The sequence below is a fragment of the Lissotriton vulgaris genome, unplaced genomic scaffold (genome assembly GCF_964263255.1).
Source record: "Lissotriton vulgaris unplaced genomic scaffold, aLisVul1.2 SCAFFOLD_2332, whole genome shotgun sequence".
In the NCBI taxonomy this organism is placed as follows: Eukaryota; Metazoa; Chordata; class Amphibia; order Caudata; family Salamandridae; genus Lissotriton; species Lissotriton vulgaris.
Window position 1 is genome coordinate 85,745 of NW_028254257.1, and position 16,536 is coordinate 102,280.

At 45.3% G+C, this 16,536-nt stretch overlaps 1 protein-coding gene across 1 annotated transcript in view; it reads right to left on the reverse strand.

The window, feature by feature from the left end:
• Positions 1-469: 469 nt before the first annotated feature.
• MRPL46 (mitochondrial ribosomal protein L46) overlaps positions 470-16,536 on the reverse strand; it is a 59,525-nt gene continuing 43,458 nt past the window's right edge. Inside the window, exon 4 of the mRNA XM_086951612.1 lies at positions 470-1,116. Within this exon, the coding sequence (XP_086807738.1) occupies positions 866-1,116 (251 nt within the window). The 3' untranslated portion in view covers positions 470-865. The remainder of the gene's footprint in view (positions 1,117-16,536) is intronic.

Here is a 16,536-nt window from a genome sequence, read left to right on the forward strand (position 1 = left end):
TACCAGAGGCTGGGATTCATTCAAACATTCCATCCCTTGCCTTTATGTTTTTATCAATGCGAAGCTGTTGAATGGACATTTCACATTTACTGATGTAGTTTACGGGCCTCAAAATCGATCATCCACGGCTTTACAAAAACAAAAGGCAGTAATACATGCCATGTCCTTCTAAGCCAATATTTCAACACCATCGATAACAATAAACAATTAAGACTTACCATAGGAAGGCGACAGTAGTACATTTTTTGTTGAAAAGACTTGAAATGTCTCGGCTTTTGCTTGCTCATAAAGACAAGTAGAAGAAAGAAGCAGATATGAACCTCAGGTGCATTCATTCTCCACATTCCTAGCCTAGTCATGACACACACACTATGGTTTCAAACTTTATCCCGGATTGCTTGGCACAATTATAGAAGAGTCTATTTATAAATGTCCCATTCCCCCAAAAAATAGGAAACACACTAAGCTAAATGTTTGATAGTAAGGTTTTATGGTCCATGCTTCACATCAAATAGCTAAAGCTCATGTTTTCCTTAAGAGTTTCCTATATTTTGTATACATTGTAAAAATATCTGCTACGTTTTTTTGAGAAAGTGCATACAATACTGGCTAGCCTGGCCATTTTTTGCTTAAGAATAAAAAAATAAAAAACCAAAAAAACAACTGAATAATGAATTGTAAATCACTTTCCAAGTGCAGCAGTACTAACACCCCTTTGATTTCAATTTGCTCATTTTCTTTCACAAGGATAAAAAAGTTCTTGGAGGAAAATGCAAACACTAACAGAGGTCAGAGGTTGCCTTTTACTGGTTTTGTAGCATCCTTTATGGCACAGTTCAACCTCTGCTGACGTTGTCTCCATTGGTTACAGATCCAATATAAATGTATTGACTTCTGACAAATAGACTGGCTTTAAGTAATCCTGTAGTTCACTTTTGCTGACCCAAACAAAGTTTTCTTTTTGCACTGTAGTGGCCAAATCTCCATTCTGTAGGTATGCTTTAAAGAAGAACACTTTGGCACCAATTTTGTCCTCTGTTCGGGCGGCCTTGGGGAATTTGTACTTGTAGAAGCCACAAGGTGCATTCCCTAGAAATCGCACTTGAAGGTTGCCACCTGTGCAATTCAAATAAATGAAAATGATGAGAAACGTATTAAGAATAGTGGCACATTACATCCAACTGCTTAACAACCATATTATGCTTTATGCCTTCTTTTGCCCCGTCCAAGATATAAAACTCCCACTAGAAAACCGTGACACAGGGACTGATCTTGAAAAAACTCATATAACCATCTTACTTGACTGTACTTGTATCTCCTAGTATCTTAAAGATTTACTAACTCGCCTAACGCCCCTTGGTTGTTTTCCTCCCTTGTCCCCCTTCCCTCCACCCCCCCCCCCTTTTCAGCAGGTCTCCTACCCCGGTAATAGTCTACTAGGGTACCTTCCACCGCATTTAGGTCATCAACCGCATTTAGGAGTTCCAGACATTTTAGTTAGTGCACCACTCACCTTCAATTTTCCATGGTCCTGATGAAGTGCCACTTGACCTGCTAGGGACATTACAGGCACGAAACATGTCGACCCACTACACCTTGTCAGCCCTTTAGGTACATAATATCCATACAGGGATTTGTTACCTTTTATTTAAGCCTGAGCTACCACATTAATAAAGACATACAAGAATAGGACAGCTCAAGACTTATTTTAACCCACTACCTTGTGCACTACCCTGCCCTCACACCCGCACTCACCCTACAGCTTCTTCAAAAAATCTCTGCTAAAGAGCCCCGTTTCCGGGAGCCCATCAGGCATTGCAGCGCCGGCCGACGAGGAGATTGGCCCAATGATGAAGCATGACATGCTTCGGGGTGTGTGAGTGCATCACAAAGAAACCTCCCCTCCCCCTCTAGGAACTGCACACCCTTCTGTTATACAGTCCTACACTGGAGCTGTTTAAATACAGCTCCTGGTCCCCACCCTGATTTAAATATACTCAGCACTGCGGCTCAGCAGTGGGACCTTACCCAGCCCTCAACCCCTTAGAGGCCTGCCCCTGTAATATACAATGGAGCACAACCAAGGACTTTCGTTCTATGACCTGGTCTCTGAAATATTTGATACATCATATAAACTTGATCAGGATGGAGGAGCGGCTGCCAGCAGCTCAAATCATGACTGGACCACAATTATCAACATGAAACGCTAACTAATGAAGATCATCGTGCATGGCACCATCATGACGGAATATCTATGGCCCTAATGGCCTGATAAGTCCACAACACACCAACAATTCTTGGCCCAATGATGAAGCAGGACATCCTTCTGGGGGTGTGAGGGCATCACGAAGATGAAACCTCCCCTCCACCTCTAGGAACTGCACACCCTTCTGTTATATGGTCAATACATAGCCATGTCGCCCCAGGGATGAAAAATATAACAGAACTTCCACAATGTATGTTGCGGCCTTGTACTTGGTGTTCAAGGAGTCGTGATAATGTTAAGCAAAGAAGCAAAGAAGAATCTGTAAGCAAAGCAGTTTCAGAGAAACAAATCCAACATTATTATACACACAAATGTGTGTAAAAGGTTACGGTACGAAAGGGAAGGCAGCATATTAAATGTGTTCAAATTAAAAGATGGCAGCGTCTTTACATGGGTCCAACTAAGACGCATAACACCCACACCTCAGACAAAGGGACGACCAATAAGTTAGCTAAACAATCATTAAAAATAAAATAGGTCTCGCATTTGATGGGGTTAGAGCTATTGGCAATGTAAAGGGCAATGTTTTTTACATATATAATAGGTCTTGCATTATATCCCCCAGTCACTATGTGAATCTAAGTTATGTGCTTCACAATACATCTACCGGGCATCCAGTTACAGTGTTCCTGCTGTGTTTACATGCTGGAGTGGAGTTCACCCACTCTAGCTCGGTCACTAGGCACTGAACTATTAGAGAAAAATACAGCAACAATTCATACCTGACTTCCTAGGTTTAGGTACTAGCTACAGCGCTGAGAGGCGATATGGTGGGTGGACAAACAAAAGACCTTTTGTTTAATAAAAAAAATCCCAAAAAGTGTTCTTTTTAGGTCTGCCCTGCGTAGGCCGCGCGCGCGCAGTCTCGCTGGTGAGATACTATGTTTTTGAGGTAGCTTGAGTAGCGGGCTTTAAGCCCCGTCTTTCTTTCCCATTGGCCGGTGTCACCGTTTATGCTAAATGATGGTCAGCCATTGGGAAAGAGGTTAGTGTGACGTACACTTTTCTCTTTGTCTGACGGGCCAGATGGACGGGCTTGTCTGACTTCCTTCTGCTGTAAAAGGATTCTTATCTTTATGGGGCCATGTGTTTCAAACACATGGTCCCATAAAACAAGAGATTGAGGCTTGTTTTCCCGCTCAACCCCACTCCCACTGCTGTCCCTCCTCCCTCTCTTCCAAGTGCCAAGATTAAACTCATATACCCGCGGTGTTGGGCGGGAGCGTGTTTAAGTCAGCTCTTGGGGAAAAGTGCTGGTGTTTTGGAAAAGTAATGGCATTCTTCAGCCACTTCATACAGCCTTGGTGGATGCTTTCTGCGACTTAGCACCTCACCACACTCTTCAAAACTTAAACCAAGTTATTTTCCGTGCTCGGGTGTCCCTGTGGATCACACCCCCTCACCCTGTAGCGGGTGTCCGGGTGACACCGCCTTTGCCCCTCCTCTTCTCCCCTATACCTACCAATCGCCGCCCGCGAACCCTGTGCCTATGGCGTGTTGCCCTCCAAGGGAGTCGGCTGCCAGCGGGAATCTACCCCGCCCGCCTGCCCCAGTGCGGCATTCCAAGCCTGTACCGAGCGTGCAGGTGAGTGACACCCCGAGGGTAGTTTAGCGAAGTGTAGAGGGAAAGAGTTTGATGCAGCGGGTGAGCGTCGTGATTATCGGGTGCAGCCTGAGACTAGGGTGGGTTGCGGAGGGACCTGTGACGAGGCGGTGTTGGGGTCGGAGATGGAGGGAGGTTTATTTAATAGAGAGGTCTCCAGGGAGTGCGTCGTTGTGAGCCTCGGACAGGGTTCCTGGCAGGGGGTGCTATCGAGTGGGCTAGTCATTTGTTCCCGGCTCTCGGGCGTCTCTCAAGTGCGTGCAGACTGACAGCGAGCTCAGCCAATCAGAGGCCCGTCAGTCCAACCCCGCAGTTAAAAGCCAGCATCGCAAGACATAGTAGGGCAAAAGCACCTTCAAGGGATTTCACTAATAGTTTTTTATGCTTGTTTATAGAATTCAATTCAAGACCCAGATAAATGACGGTCTATATTCAAACATGTATATCCTTGTTGTTCATTCACATTAAATAGTGCTAACAGTCACAATATATGATCAAAAACAAAAAGAGCAGAAAAAAACGGGTGTATACAGAAAAATATATTTTTTATGTATTATTCAATAAGTAGAGTACTAAAAAGTATATCAACAATGTTACAAGAAGTCAATAATACAGAAACAAAACAACTCCACTGTAACAGTTGTATCCGCTTTTCTTCTTTGTTGTGATAGATACAAAGTAGTTAAAGAAAAAGCGTTGGTCGACGTTTCGGTCTCTAGAAATTGATTGCAGAGACCACCTTCAGGACTAAACGAAAGTATACAGGTTGACCCCCTTATAATGTGCAGAATGCTCATTATTTATAGCAGTCTGTCAATGGTGATTCCAACAGATGACAATGATTTCACAATTGGTCGTAAATATTTGGATAAGCGTGAAGCAGTGCTAAGGTGTGTAGAAATCACTTTCTTCAAAAGGTGAATAAATTAGAGCGTCTTTGTATTATTAGAAGCAGCTCGTCGTGTCTATAATGAATGTGGCAGACAGCCTATGAACCTCTATTAGTCAAGTGTGGAGTTCGTAACCTCTGGTTGTAAAAAATTGCAAAAGATGCACTGTATTTGCACTGTAAGAGTTTTGTAGCAGGCACATAAACCCAGGGAGCGATCTAAAAAGTTGCTGGTAACAGTGCTTGGATACCACCGATCTGAGGGCTGTACGTTAGAGGGCGTAATCACTTACCATGTGTCTGTACCCGTGGGGTGATGGGAGGGTTCTCAGTACTCGAGGGGTACCAGTTTAAAGTCTGACTAAACAATATTCGCTTTGGGCCTCTATGGACATCGTCCTTACCAGTATACGTAACAGACTTTTCCATAGGCACACAAAGAGTGCAGTTACAATCTTGTTGGAGAGTAGCTAAGGTAAACTTCTGTGTGTAACAAGTAAGCCCCTAAGAAAGAGGTGTTGGGAAGATGGCAGCGCTAAACAGTGGAACTTTGTATACAAGGTTGTTTACCAAGTAAAAAACATTGACAACATCTTCAGAACACACATGCAAGTCTGTCTGGTCTCATGCAGTGAGGAGGGAAGAGAGAGAAGGGGCCGTCCCACGTTCTAACAGAAAAAAGCCTTTGAATGGGGTAGATGGCCGACAAAAATGTTCTCTTCGTGAAATGGCCTGGGCATCAACCAAGCACCCAGGGGAGGGACTTTGGAAAGCAGTCCAACAATAGGGGGCCAGCATTTTTGATTGGCACAGTAGAGAGCGAGTGACGTTGATGGGCTTGGTTAAAGCCCATATTGCTGATATATAGTCTTGCAGAGCAGTGCATGCGCGCTGACTCCAAGCTCGACCTAAAAATGAATGAACCTTTAAGTCTCAGCATGTCTGAAGGTTACCATCATGACAGAAAGTGCATTGACAGCTAATCAAGGGAGTCCTTACGTGTCAGAGCCATGCCAGAGCGTCTGGATGACAGCGAACTATGCAATTTAATATGGATCTGGCAAGGTCAACATAGATCAAGATCCATTCCCGATTCTGATTATGTCCACATATTATAAATTAAAATATAACAATAGGAAATAATTTACATATTCAGTACTAATCTAAAAAAATCTTGCATGGCTACAGCTTAGCTAAATAAAAGAAAAAAGAAAATGTGCACCCCCTCTGCTAAAATCACAGGTTGTAAACTTTTCTCCAGAGTTCATATGGGTATACATGCTATGTAAACATGGTGGAAACTCTTATTCCAGAATATTGTCATATTCTGTGTGCACTATCACTTAAAGTATGGCTTTGCCAAATCAGTAGCACAGAACTTGCAAGGATGTTTAACAATCACAATTAAGGGTAACACTATTTACTGTGCATAACATTCTTAGGGAGAGGATTAGTTGAATACAAAGCACTGAAAATACAATAGGTCTTGCCTTTGTTTAATTTAAAGCCGTTTGCTTTGCTAATGGTATTGTAGAGCAAAGAAAATGGCTGTAACTTAATGAAAGCGAGACCTATTGCATTTGTAATGCTTGTTTATACTGCGGTACACAGAATGCAAAACCATACGGCCAGGCAGGGCTAATAAAAACATGTACATAGACTATACTTTTTTCCCCCCAAGATGCTCAAGAGGCTATGGAATAGGAACTGTACATATCTTAGAGGCGGTGTGTTTGGGGTGGTGGCAGCTCCCTGTTACTCCCGCTTTGCTTGTGGCCATATCAGTCTAAACAGCGGTGATGTTAAGACTGTTTGTTCGTTTTTAGGATAAAAATCGTATCTCTTTTATTTACATTTTTAAACCTGCCTAACCATCTTTTGTTGTACAGGTGCATCGCGGGCGAGCTCTGACTCACCCGTTTATCTTGGCAAGCCTCTCCTGGCCCCTTTCACCGCGGCTGTTGTTACAGTGGTGGTGAGGGCGGGCGGCCATCTTGAGTGTAGTCCCTCTCCCTAGCAGAACTGGTGGCAGCGTTCTAGCTGGGGGAGAGAGGACACAGCATAAATTCAGCCGAGGCCGATAGTCTCTGCGGTGTGTTTGGGGTGGTGGCAGCTCCCTGTTACTCCCGCTTTGCTTGTGGCCAGCTCAGTCTGAACAGCGGTGATTTAAAGACTGTTTGTTCGTTTTTAGGATAAAAATCGTATCTCTTTTATTTACATTTTGAAACCTGCCAAACCATCTTTTGTTGTACAGGTGAATCGTGGGCGAGCTTTGACTCACCCGTTTATCTTGGCAAGCCTCTCCTGGCCCCTTTCACCGCGGCTGTTACGGTGGTGGTGAGGGCGGGCGGCCATCTTGAGTGTAGTCCCTCTCCCCAGCAGAACTGGTGGCAGCGTTCTAGCTGGGGGAGAGAGGACACGGCATAAAATTAGCATGCCTGCACCAACGTGCAGCGGTCACGCATGGCGGGGCCGCCTTAGGCGCGCCGAAGGTAAGCCAAAGATCAGCCCATCTGCGCCCGTCCGCGCCTCGGACGTGGCGGACGCAGGGCGGGCAGACATGCGGGCACAGATCACGACTTTGACTGTCATTAGTTACACACGGGCGTCTTTGATGTCCTTACGCCCATTATTAGATAAAGGTAAATCTTGTGTTACCATTGACCCGGTAAGGCTTAGCTCTTGCTCGGCGTGCGGTTTTGCATGCTGTGTTAATAACGCCACCTCATCTAATTCCATCTGTGATGTAGCTTCTATTTCAGCAGCACTAATAAATGTGCGATCAATGTGCAAACATACTTCAGAGATCTGTTCTTTGTTAGAAGATGGTACTTTGGACCTGCTATTTATTACGGAGACTTAGACGGGTCAAGTGCTCCTGACATTGAATTAGCTATTCCCAGAGGGTTTAAAATCCAAAGGAAGGATAGGGCTAGCGGTAGAGGTGGAGGGTTAGGTATTATTTTCAGAGATTCTTGGGTGCTTAATGTGGAAGATTCAGATAATCTCGCGGAAGGCGAGATTATGAATTTTTCGCTAATTTTGTCCCCACATTTCATAGTGGGTGGCTCCCTCATATATCGACACCCAGGCCCCTCAGGACGGTTTCTTAAAGCTCTTCTGGAAACTCTTGTTCCCAGAGCAGTAAGGTTCTCTCGTTTTCTACTGCTCGGAGATCTAAATATTCATGTAGACTGTCAGGAACGTCAGGAAAGTAAGCTTCTATCTGACTCCTTTGACCTGGCCTCTCTAACCCAATGGGCCTCCTCCCTTACACACACAGGCGGCCAGATTTTAGATGTCGTTTGATCTAACTTTCCGCTGAAGGTTGAGGCTCCCCAAATATTAACTTGGACGGACCATCAGCTTATTAGATTTTCATGGTCGGCTATGAAGGACTCACCTAAAGCCTCAATTATTATGCGCCCCCCAAAGATAAATGTAGGTACATTTTCTACCTGGCTTGATCAGAATAGGACCTTTTTGGGAGGAGAATTAGATTTCGCTGTGCAGGTCTTCGATGGTTGGATTCGAGCGGCCTTGTCTGTCTCATCGAAGGTGACTGATCCTGGTAGAATTAGGACGACCCCTTCCCAACCTTGGGATTCACCCCATCTACGCACCAGTAAACTAGCCTGCAAAAAACTGGAGCGTGCATGGAGGCTGGCTTACTGCCCACAAGCAAAGGCAGTTTACCGCTCTGCTCAGAGAGAACATTATGCTAACATCAAACTGGCTAAAACGGAATATTTTGCCAGAAGAATTGAGAGGGCGAATAACAGCCGCAAATTTTTTTCCATAGTTAAAAGCTTCCTTTCTCCCAGTGCCGAACAAATTTCAATGAAACCCTCTACAGAATGGTGCGAAAGTCTCTCCTCCTTTTTCTTGACTAAAATAGCGAAAATCCAGCAAAGTCTTAGAGCAATTGGAGGAGGGTGTTTGATGGCTACCAATGTTGGATCGAAGGTTGAACCTACTGACACCATGGAGAGCTTTGCTCCACCTTCTGAGATGAGACCTTAGTGGCAATTAAATCGTTAAAATCGGGTGCCCCTGGTGATATTTGCCCGAACAGGGTGTTGGCCGAAGTGGCAGAAGTCGTGGCACCGGAGATTTCTCAAATAATGGGCCTATCTTTTACAACAACTAGGGTTCCTAACGAATGGAAACAGGCTAAGCTGCTTCCTTTGTTAAAGAAGACAGGTGCAGATCCAACTGTGCCTAGTAACTACAGACCCATATCTCTACTCCCAGCTATGGCTAAAATCGGGGAGAAACTTGCATTTGCTCAGCTGAATGCCTTTGTAGAATCCTCAGAGGTTTTGCATCCTGCTCAGTCTGGCTTCCGGGCAGCTTATAGCATGGAGTCGGCTCTGGTGGAGATTACTGAGGCAATCAGGGAGTGTTTGGACAGTGGCGGCAGAGCGGCTCTGATTTTATTAGACCTCTCTGCCGCGTTTGATACTGTCCCACACTCACTCCTCCCGACTCGCTTGGCTGAGATTGGTGTACTGGGTTCAGCATTGGAGTGGGTGAAGTCTTTTTTATCAGACAGATCTCAGCAGGTCTGGATCCCTTCTTTTTCATCCTCAATTAGGCCACTTACTACTGGAGTTCCTCAGGGTTCTACATTGAGCCCCCTGCTTTTTAATATATACCTTACCCCTCTTATTGTGTTGGCCGAACAAATGGGAGCAAAAATCATAGTATATGCAGATGATACGCAGCTTCTATTTACCTGGCAGGATTCAGCAACTAATACAGAGACTGTCCGTTCGTGCCTTTCTGCTGTGTTTAACTGGTTAGCTGTGGCACAGCTGAAGTGCAATGAAGACAAGACTGAAATTTTGCTGTATGGCCAATTCCCGCCCAATTTTAGAGAACTTCTGTGGCCGCCAGATTTTCCCCAGCCAGGCTCAGTTACTATCTCGGCAAAGAATTTGGGAGTCTGGTTTGGAGAGGATCTGAGATTCGAGGCACACATAAAAAAACTCACAGGGGTGTGCTTCGGATCCCTTAAAGCCATGAGAAAGCTTTTTTAGGTCTCGCTATTCGATGCACATGCGCATCGAGCTTGCGAGGATATAGGGCTTTAACCAGAGTTAAACTAACTGGGCGATTTGGTGCTGTGCCCGTGGCTTTTAGGTCAATGCGCAAGCGCATTGACCTAAAATGCTCGTGCACAGCACCAAATCGCCAGCCATCTGTTCCCCAGCTTGGATCTCCTGGCTTCTCCTCCCCTAATTATCCGCACATCAAAGGCTGCTCCCGCCCCCTGCTTCACACTTCAAACGAATGCTACCGAGAGCATTTCCCGCCCGGCCGCTTTTAATTTCATTTCGCAAGCAGTTCCCCCTCCTCCCTCTCCTGACTTTCTCTGCCTGCCACACCAATCCAAACTGAGGCGCTGCTGCTCCAGTCCCTGTATTACTCCCACTCATCTATGATTAGGAATAAAAGACTGTCGGTTAAAAACAGTTTCAAGATAAAAATGGTTTCCCATTACTTTTGCAGAATGTTCTGCATTTCCTTAACCGCCTCCAACTCTCCGACTTTCACATGCACATACCACTTTGCTGATACTGACCGAGACATGCGCTTTATAAGCAGGAAATAGAATTCTACAGGAAACAATACTACCGAAGACCATTCGAGGGTGTGAGCTCAATGCCACCGAAGAGTACGTACAATTATTATACTTAAAATTCAGTCAACTACCCTTGATGCACGGACAACCTTTAAAGAAAGTGAAAAGCATGTACCCTCACCCTCACTCACCCTCAACCCCACACCCTCACTCACCCTCAACCCCTCACCCTCAACCTCAACCCCTCACCCTCACCCTCACTCACCCTCAACCCCTCACCCTCACTCACCCTCAACCCCTCACTCACCCTCACCCTCACTCACCCTCAACCCCTCACCCTCACCCTGACTCACCCTCAACCCCTCACTCACCCTCACTCTCACTCACCCTCAACCCCTCACCCTCACTCACCCTCAACCCCTCACCCTCACAAACCCTCTCCCTCACCCTCACAAACCCTCTCCCTCACCCTCACTCACCCTCAACCCCTCACCCTCACTCACCCTCAACCCCTCACCCTCAACCCCTCACCCTCACTCACCCTCAACCCCTCACCCTCAACCCCTCACCCTCACTCACCCTCACCTCACTGACCCTCACCCTCACCGACCCTCACCCTCACTGACCCTCACCCACTCACCCTCACTCACCCTCAACCCCTCACCCTCACTCTCTCACCCTCACTCACCCTCAACCCCTCACTCACCCTCAACCCCTCACCCTCACTCACCCTCAACCCCTCACCCACCCTCAAACCCTCACTCACCCTCAACCCCTCACCCTCACTCACCCTCAACCCCTCACCTTTAACCCCTCACTCACCCTCACTCTCACTCATCCTCACTCACCCTCAACCCCTCACCCTCACTCACCCTCACCCTCAACCCCTCACCCTCACTCAACCCCTCACCCACCATCACTCACCCTCAACCCCTCACCCTCAACCCCTCACTCACCCTCAACCCCTCACCCTCACTCACCCTCAACCCCTCACCCTCACTCACCCTCAACCCCTCACCCTCACTCACCCTCAACCCCTCACCCTCACTCACCCTCAACCCCTCACTCACCCTCACTCACTCACCCTCACTCACTCACCCTCACTCACCCTCAACCCCTCACCCTCATTCACCCTCACCCTCACTCACTCTCAACCCCTCACCCTCAACCCCTCACTCACCCTCACTCTCACTCATCCTCACTCTCTCATCCTCAACCCCTCACCCTCACTCACCCTCAACCCCTCACCCTCACTCACCCTCAACCCCTCACCCTCAACCCCTCACTCACCCTCACTCTCACTCATCCTCACTCATCCTCAACCCCTCACCCTCACCCACCCTCAACCCCTCACCCTAACTCACCCTCACTCACCCTCAACCCCTCACCCTCACCCTCACGCACCCTCACTCACCCTCAACCCCTCATCCTCACTCACCCTCACCCTCACTCACCCTCAACCCCTCACCCTCAACCCCTCACTCACCCTCACTCACCCTCACCCTCACTCACCCTCAACCCCTTACTCTCACTCACCTCAACCCCTCACCCTCACTCACCCTCAACCCCTCACCCTCAATCCCTCACCCTCAATCCCTCACCCTCAACCCCTCACCCACCCTCAACCCCTCACTCACCCTCAACCCCTCACCCTCACTCACCCTCAACCCCTCACCCTCAACCCCTCACCCTCACTCTCTCACCCTCACTCACCCTCAACCACTCACCCTCAACCCCTCACCCTCAACCCCTCACTCACCCTCAACCCCTCACCCTCACTCACCCTCAACCCCTCACCCTCACTCACCCTCAACCCCTCACCCTCGACCCCTCCCCCTCAACCCCTCACCCTCACTCCCCCTCACTCACCCTCAACCTCACTCAACCCCTCACCCTCACTCAACCCCTCACCCTCACAACACATATTGTGTTACAATAGGTGTCACATTTGCGAAAGATAAAACTATTGGCATTGTAAATAACAAAGCTATTAATTCGCTATTTTCAAAACAAGCGCATAAATAAAAAATGTGTCCTTTACAATACCAATAGCTCAAACTTTCCTAATGCGAGACCTATTGCATTGCTGTGCTTCTCTCCCCTGCTGCACTCTCCTGCTCTCTAAAGATGTGGCCTAACGACCAGAGCTGCCATCTAAGTCACGTAAATACAAAACATGTTGCATTCCAAATGCTATAGGTGTCACATTCGCGAAAGTTATAACTATTGGCATTGTAAATGACAAAGCCATCAATTTAGCAATTTTAAAAACCAACAAATAAATAAAATATGTCATTTACAAGACCAATAACTCCAACTTTTCTAATGCGAGACCTATTGCATTTCCAATGCTTGTCCTTATTTGCCATCTTCTGCAAGAGAGTCGGTTGCGAGGGCTTTAATTCTATCACGGCTCGACTACGCCAACTCTCTTTTTAGCAGTACTCCAGCTTTCCTAGTGGCCCGACTGCAGATTATCCAAAATGCGACGGCACGTTTGCTGTGCAATATTCCAAGCAGAGAACGCGTGCAAGCACATTTGAAGGAACTTCATTGGTTACCGATTGCGCAATGGATAACTCTTAAAATCCTTACCTTAGCCTTCAAAGCAGTCAATGATATGGGGCCTTCTTATCTGAGAAAAAGATTTAGCCGCTATGTACCCACTCGGACATTGCGCTCATCGGATTGCAATTTCCTGAGGGTGCCCCGCTTTCAGCGAGTACGCCTGGGAGGCCACTCACTTATGGTTGTCGCAGCTCGGACATGGAACACTTTACCCCTTCCCTTGAGATCAATTGAAAACTTCGTCTCTTTCAAGAAAGCATTAAAAACGTATCTTTTTAGAATTGCCTATTAGTTTCTCTCTTTTGTTTCTGATGCCACTTGCTTGTTTTTCTTTTTCGCGCCAGAATACTCTGGTAGTAACAGAGCGCGTTATAAAACAGCTAAATAAATAAATAAATAAATAAATGCTAGCAGTGAGAATACAGTTTCCAGCTGGGCCCATATGGAATATGAATAAGTAAAGAATTAACAATGATAAACATCAATAAGAAAGAATCATTAATATTCAAGCATAATAAAAACACAAAAATGTATAACAAAAGGAACTTTTACAGTAAAGCACAGATTAAGCTTCCCTTCCAAAGGCAGAAGTAAAGGTTCTGTGTTACAAACCAAACGATTATGTGTAAGGCTCCCTGTTTTTCGTTTTTACTGAGTTCTACAGATAGATACAGACAGAAAGCATTTATTTTCTTGTCTGTATATATTTTTAAAATGTGGATAAAAAATTAAATTGGGTTGCTTTTGGACTAATTCTAAATACTGTCTGCCATGACTGCCAGGCCAATAGCTGTGTGAATTGATAGGAGAGGGGGTTAAAAAAGAAAATAATTTTAGTATAGAGGCTTTAACATCAGTATATATGCACAAGGTTGATACTGAAATGTGCATTCTTTCATATAAGTGAATTGATTTATCTTCTGCGGGTGTTCATATCACTGAAATCTGGCAGGAATTCAAGCAGGAGTGAATATTTATCGGTTATATAAACGTGGAAATATACTAATTTCAGCTTCATCTTTCCAAGAAATCCAAAATAAAAATGGATACAGATAAAATTAGCATAAAATAAATATGGGTAAATACAGACGGCAATGTAAAAAAAAAAAAAATACCATCAAACCGGGAGCGCCCTAGTTATGGGTTACAAACCCGGGGTCTAAAATCAATGCAAAGGTAAGCGTCCTTTCCTCCCAAGAGACTCCCACTTCTCACCAGTTCTTTTGATTCTCGCCAAGTAGCGGAATAGTTTTCAGCCTTCATAGTTTTCATGGCTTTCACTATTCCATGAAGTCTCTCAAAGTCTCAAAATAATGCGCTGACAGTCAGCTCTCGGAGTGCATGGATGAATTGGTTAATTACTCGTTATCTCTGACCCACTAGTTTAGTCTTCTTGTTGGTCCTTTGACCAGATTTTAGAGGATGCGAGTGAAAAAGTAATTAGGAAGTGAACTCACCAGTGTAATATTTCATCGCACATTACAAATGTACCTTTTCCCAAACAAGGACCCGCAAGCCTGTCCCCTCTAATCCCTGGTGCCAGCTTCAAGAAGCCACTGGTGCCATACTACACATTCTACAGAAAACCCTTTAACATGACGAAAGCAAGGAAGGAAGGGAGACACTTGTTGACTCAATCATACTGCTGTTTATTAGCAGTAGCCAGTATTATGCAACAGCATGAAATAAAACTGTGTGTATCAATAGACACTTTAAAAACATAAATACATTTAGAAATGATCAGGTATGTTGTAAGCATAGCATAGAAGTAGCACCATCTGATCTGTTGCATCCTTTCCACATCAATCTTTTCGGCTGACAGCACGTTGCATGCTGGGATTTTTGTGCCCAAACACTCAAAGTGGACCACACACTCTCAGAGCCACTTGGCGACTATGAAATTAAAAAGGTTTAGCCATGTTTGCCATTTTATTGCTAGTGGCCTGTGTATTCATCCAGGGCTCAGCTGTGCTCCTGTTTTTATGCGAATGAAGTTTCTCCAATACATACATTTAACTCGGAATTTCTTGGGCTTATTGTGGCAGATAGCACAGCTCAGGCACAAAAAGAGGCAACCACAGCTCACTGTCACCGAGCTTTGCATTCTACTTTCAGCCACATAACACACTTCAGAATTTGCGGTGGGATAAAAACAGGCGCATATCTGTTCTCTGAATGAGGACACCCGTTCTTGATACGACCCTGGGCTGCCATCTGTTTCTATCTCCGAAGGGCACTAAATCCTGAGTTCCAGTTTTTTTTTTTCCAAAACAATGAATTCTGGGCATTGTAGTTTCTTTTATTTGGTTACTTCGAAACAATTAGACTAAGCACCGAACAGCAATTATTTGCAACAGAAATGCCTTGAGGCTGGTTTAGAAAAATGGCGGCGTGAAACGCGGTGCAACTGAAGACTGCATTGACTATTTGACAGCATATGACTTATCCAATAAATCACATAGAACTCCAAAAAGTTTGACATTTGAAATGGTAATTCATGGAGACCAATGTGCAAGGGTGCAACAAAGTCCGTTGGGACAGGACTGAATAATTTCTAGCTGTGTTTTGTAAATGCGATATTAATGCGCTTTCAAAGTGAACATTGGCAGAGCTGTAAAGATCGCTATCGTGACCTCCAGCTGTGCCTGTTTTGAGAACGTAAACGTTCAGTGAATTGCCCTTAATCCCAGGATGGGTACCATCTCAGCACGAAAGAGGCCTTGTTTCAAGTTGAAAATAGGTTTTGTGTTATTGCTATTAAGCCTTATTTTGTGTTCTTTATGTATCGGTTATTTTTTGAAATGTAAAAAGTTAAGGTTGGTCACAGAAAAAAAGAGAATGCTTATATTTGGTGGAGCAAAGGCACCAACAAAAGGTTGTATTTTATTAACACTACATTTAAAGGACAACTAATGTGTGAATATACGAGATGAAAGTCTGTGTTATAGTTGTTTATTTGTTGTATACTTTATGCAGATCTGAAAGGGAGCGTGTCTTTAGTTTTTAGGGTTTATGAAGCTTTGAAAGGGAGCGTGGCATATTGTTTTGTTTATTGTTTTTTGTTGGCGAAAGGAGATGCGCTGTGTTATAGAAGCCAATTTTAAAGCCTCACAGCTTGAGATATATATTTTTGGAAGCGCGATGGTTGCGAGAAGGAGGGAAGGGTAGCGGGAGAGGATTGAATAGTTTGGAGGTGTGTTTTAAAAGAGGACTACATTGTTCCGTGGAAGCTGGAAGACATTTACTTTGAAACAGATAACCAGAGTCCCAGACAAGCGGCTTACTCCAGTTAACATAACAGCAGCTGTGATGTACAGTTCTAAAGCAAATTCACTGTGAGAAAGACTGGCGTATTACAAGAATGGGTGGAGGAGCAGGTGGAAAAGAAATGAGAATTAAAGCAAACCAGTGCGGCGTGAAAGCTTGTAGGAGTGCTCCGCACTCCGCAGAATAGCCGCTAGAAAGAGCTCAAAACAGAGCATGTCTTTATGGGGCCATGTGTTTGAAACACATGTCCCCATAAAGATAAGAAAACGTTTATGACGCACGGAAAGCAGGAGAGCCCGTCACAGTGGGCCGGCTGACAAAGCCAATAGGAGGCAACATACAAAGCTCTTTTCAAA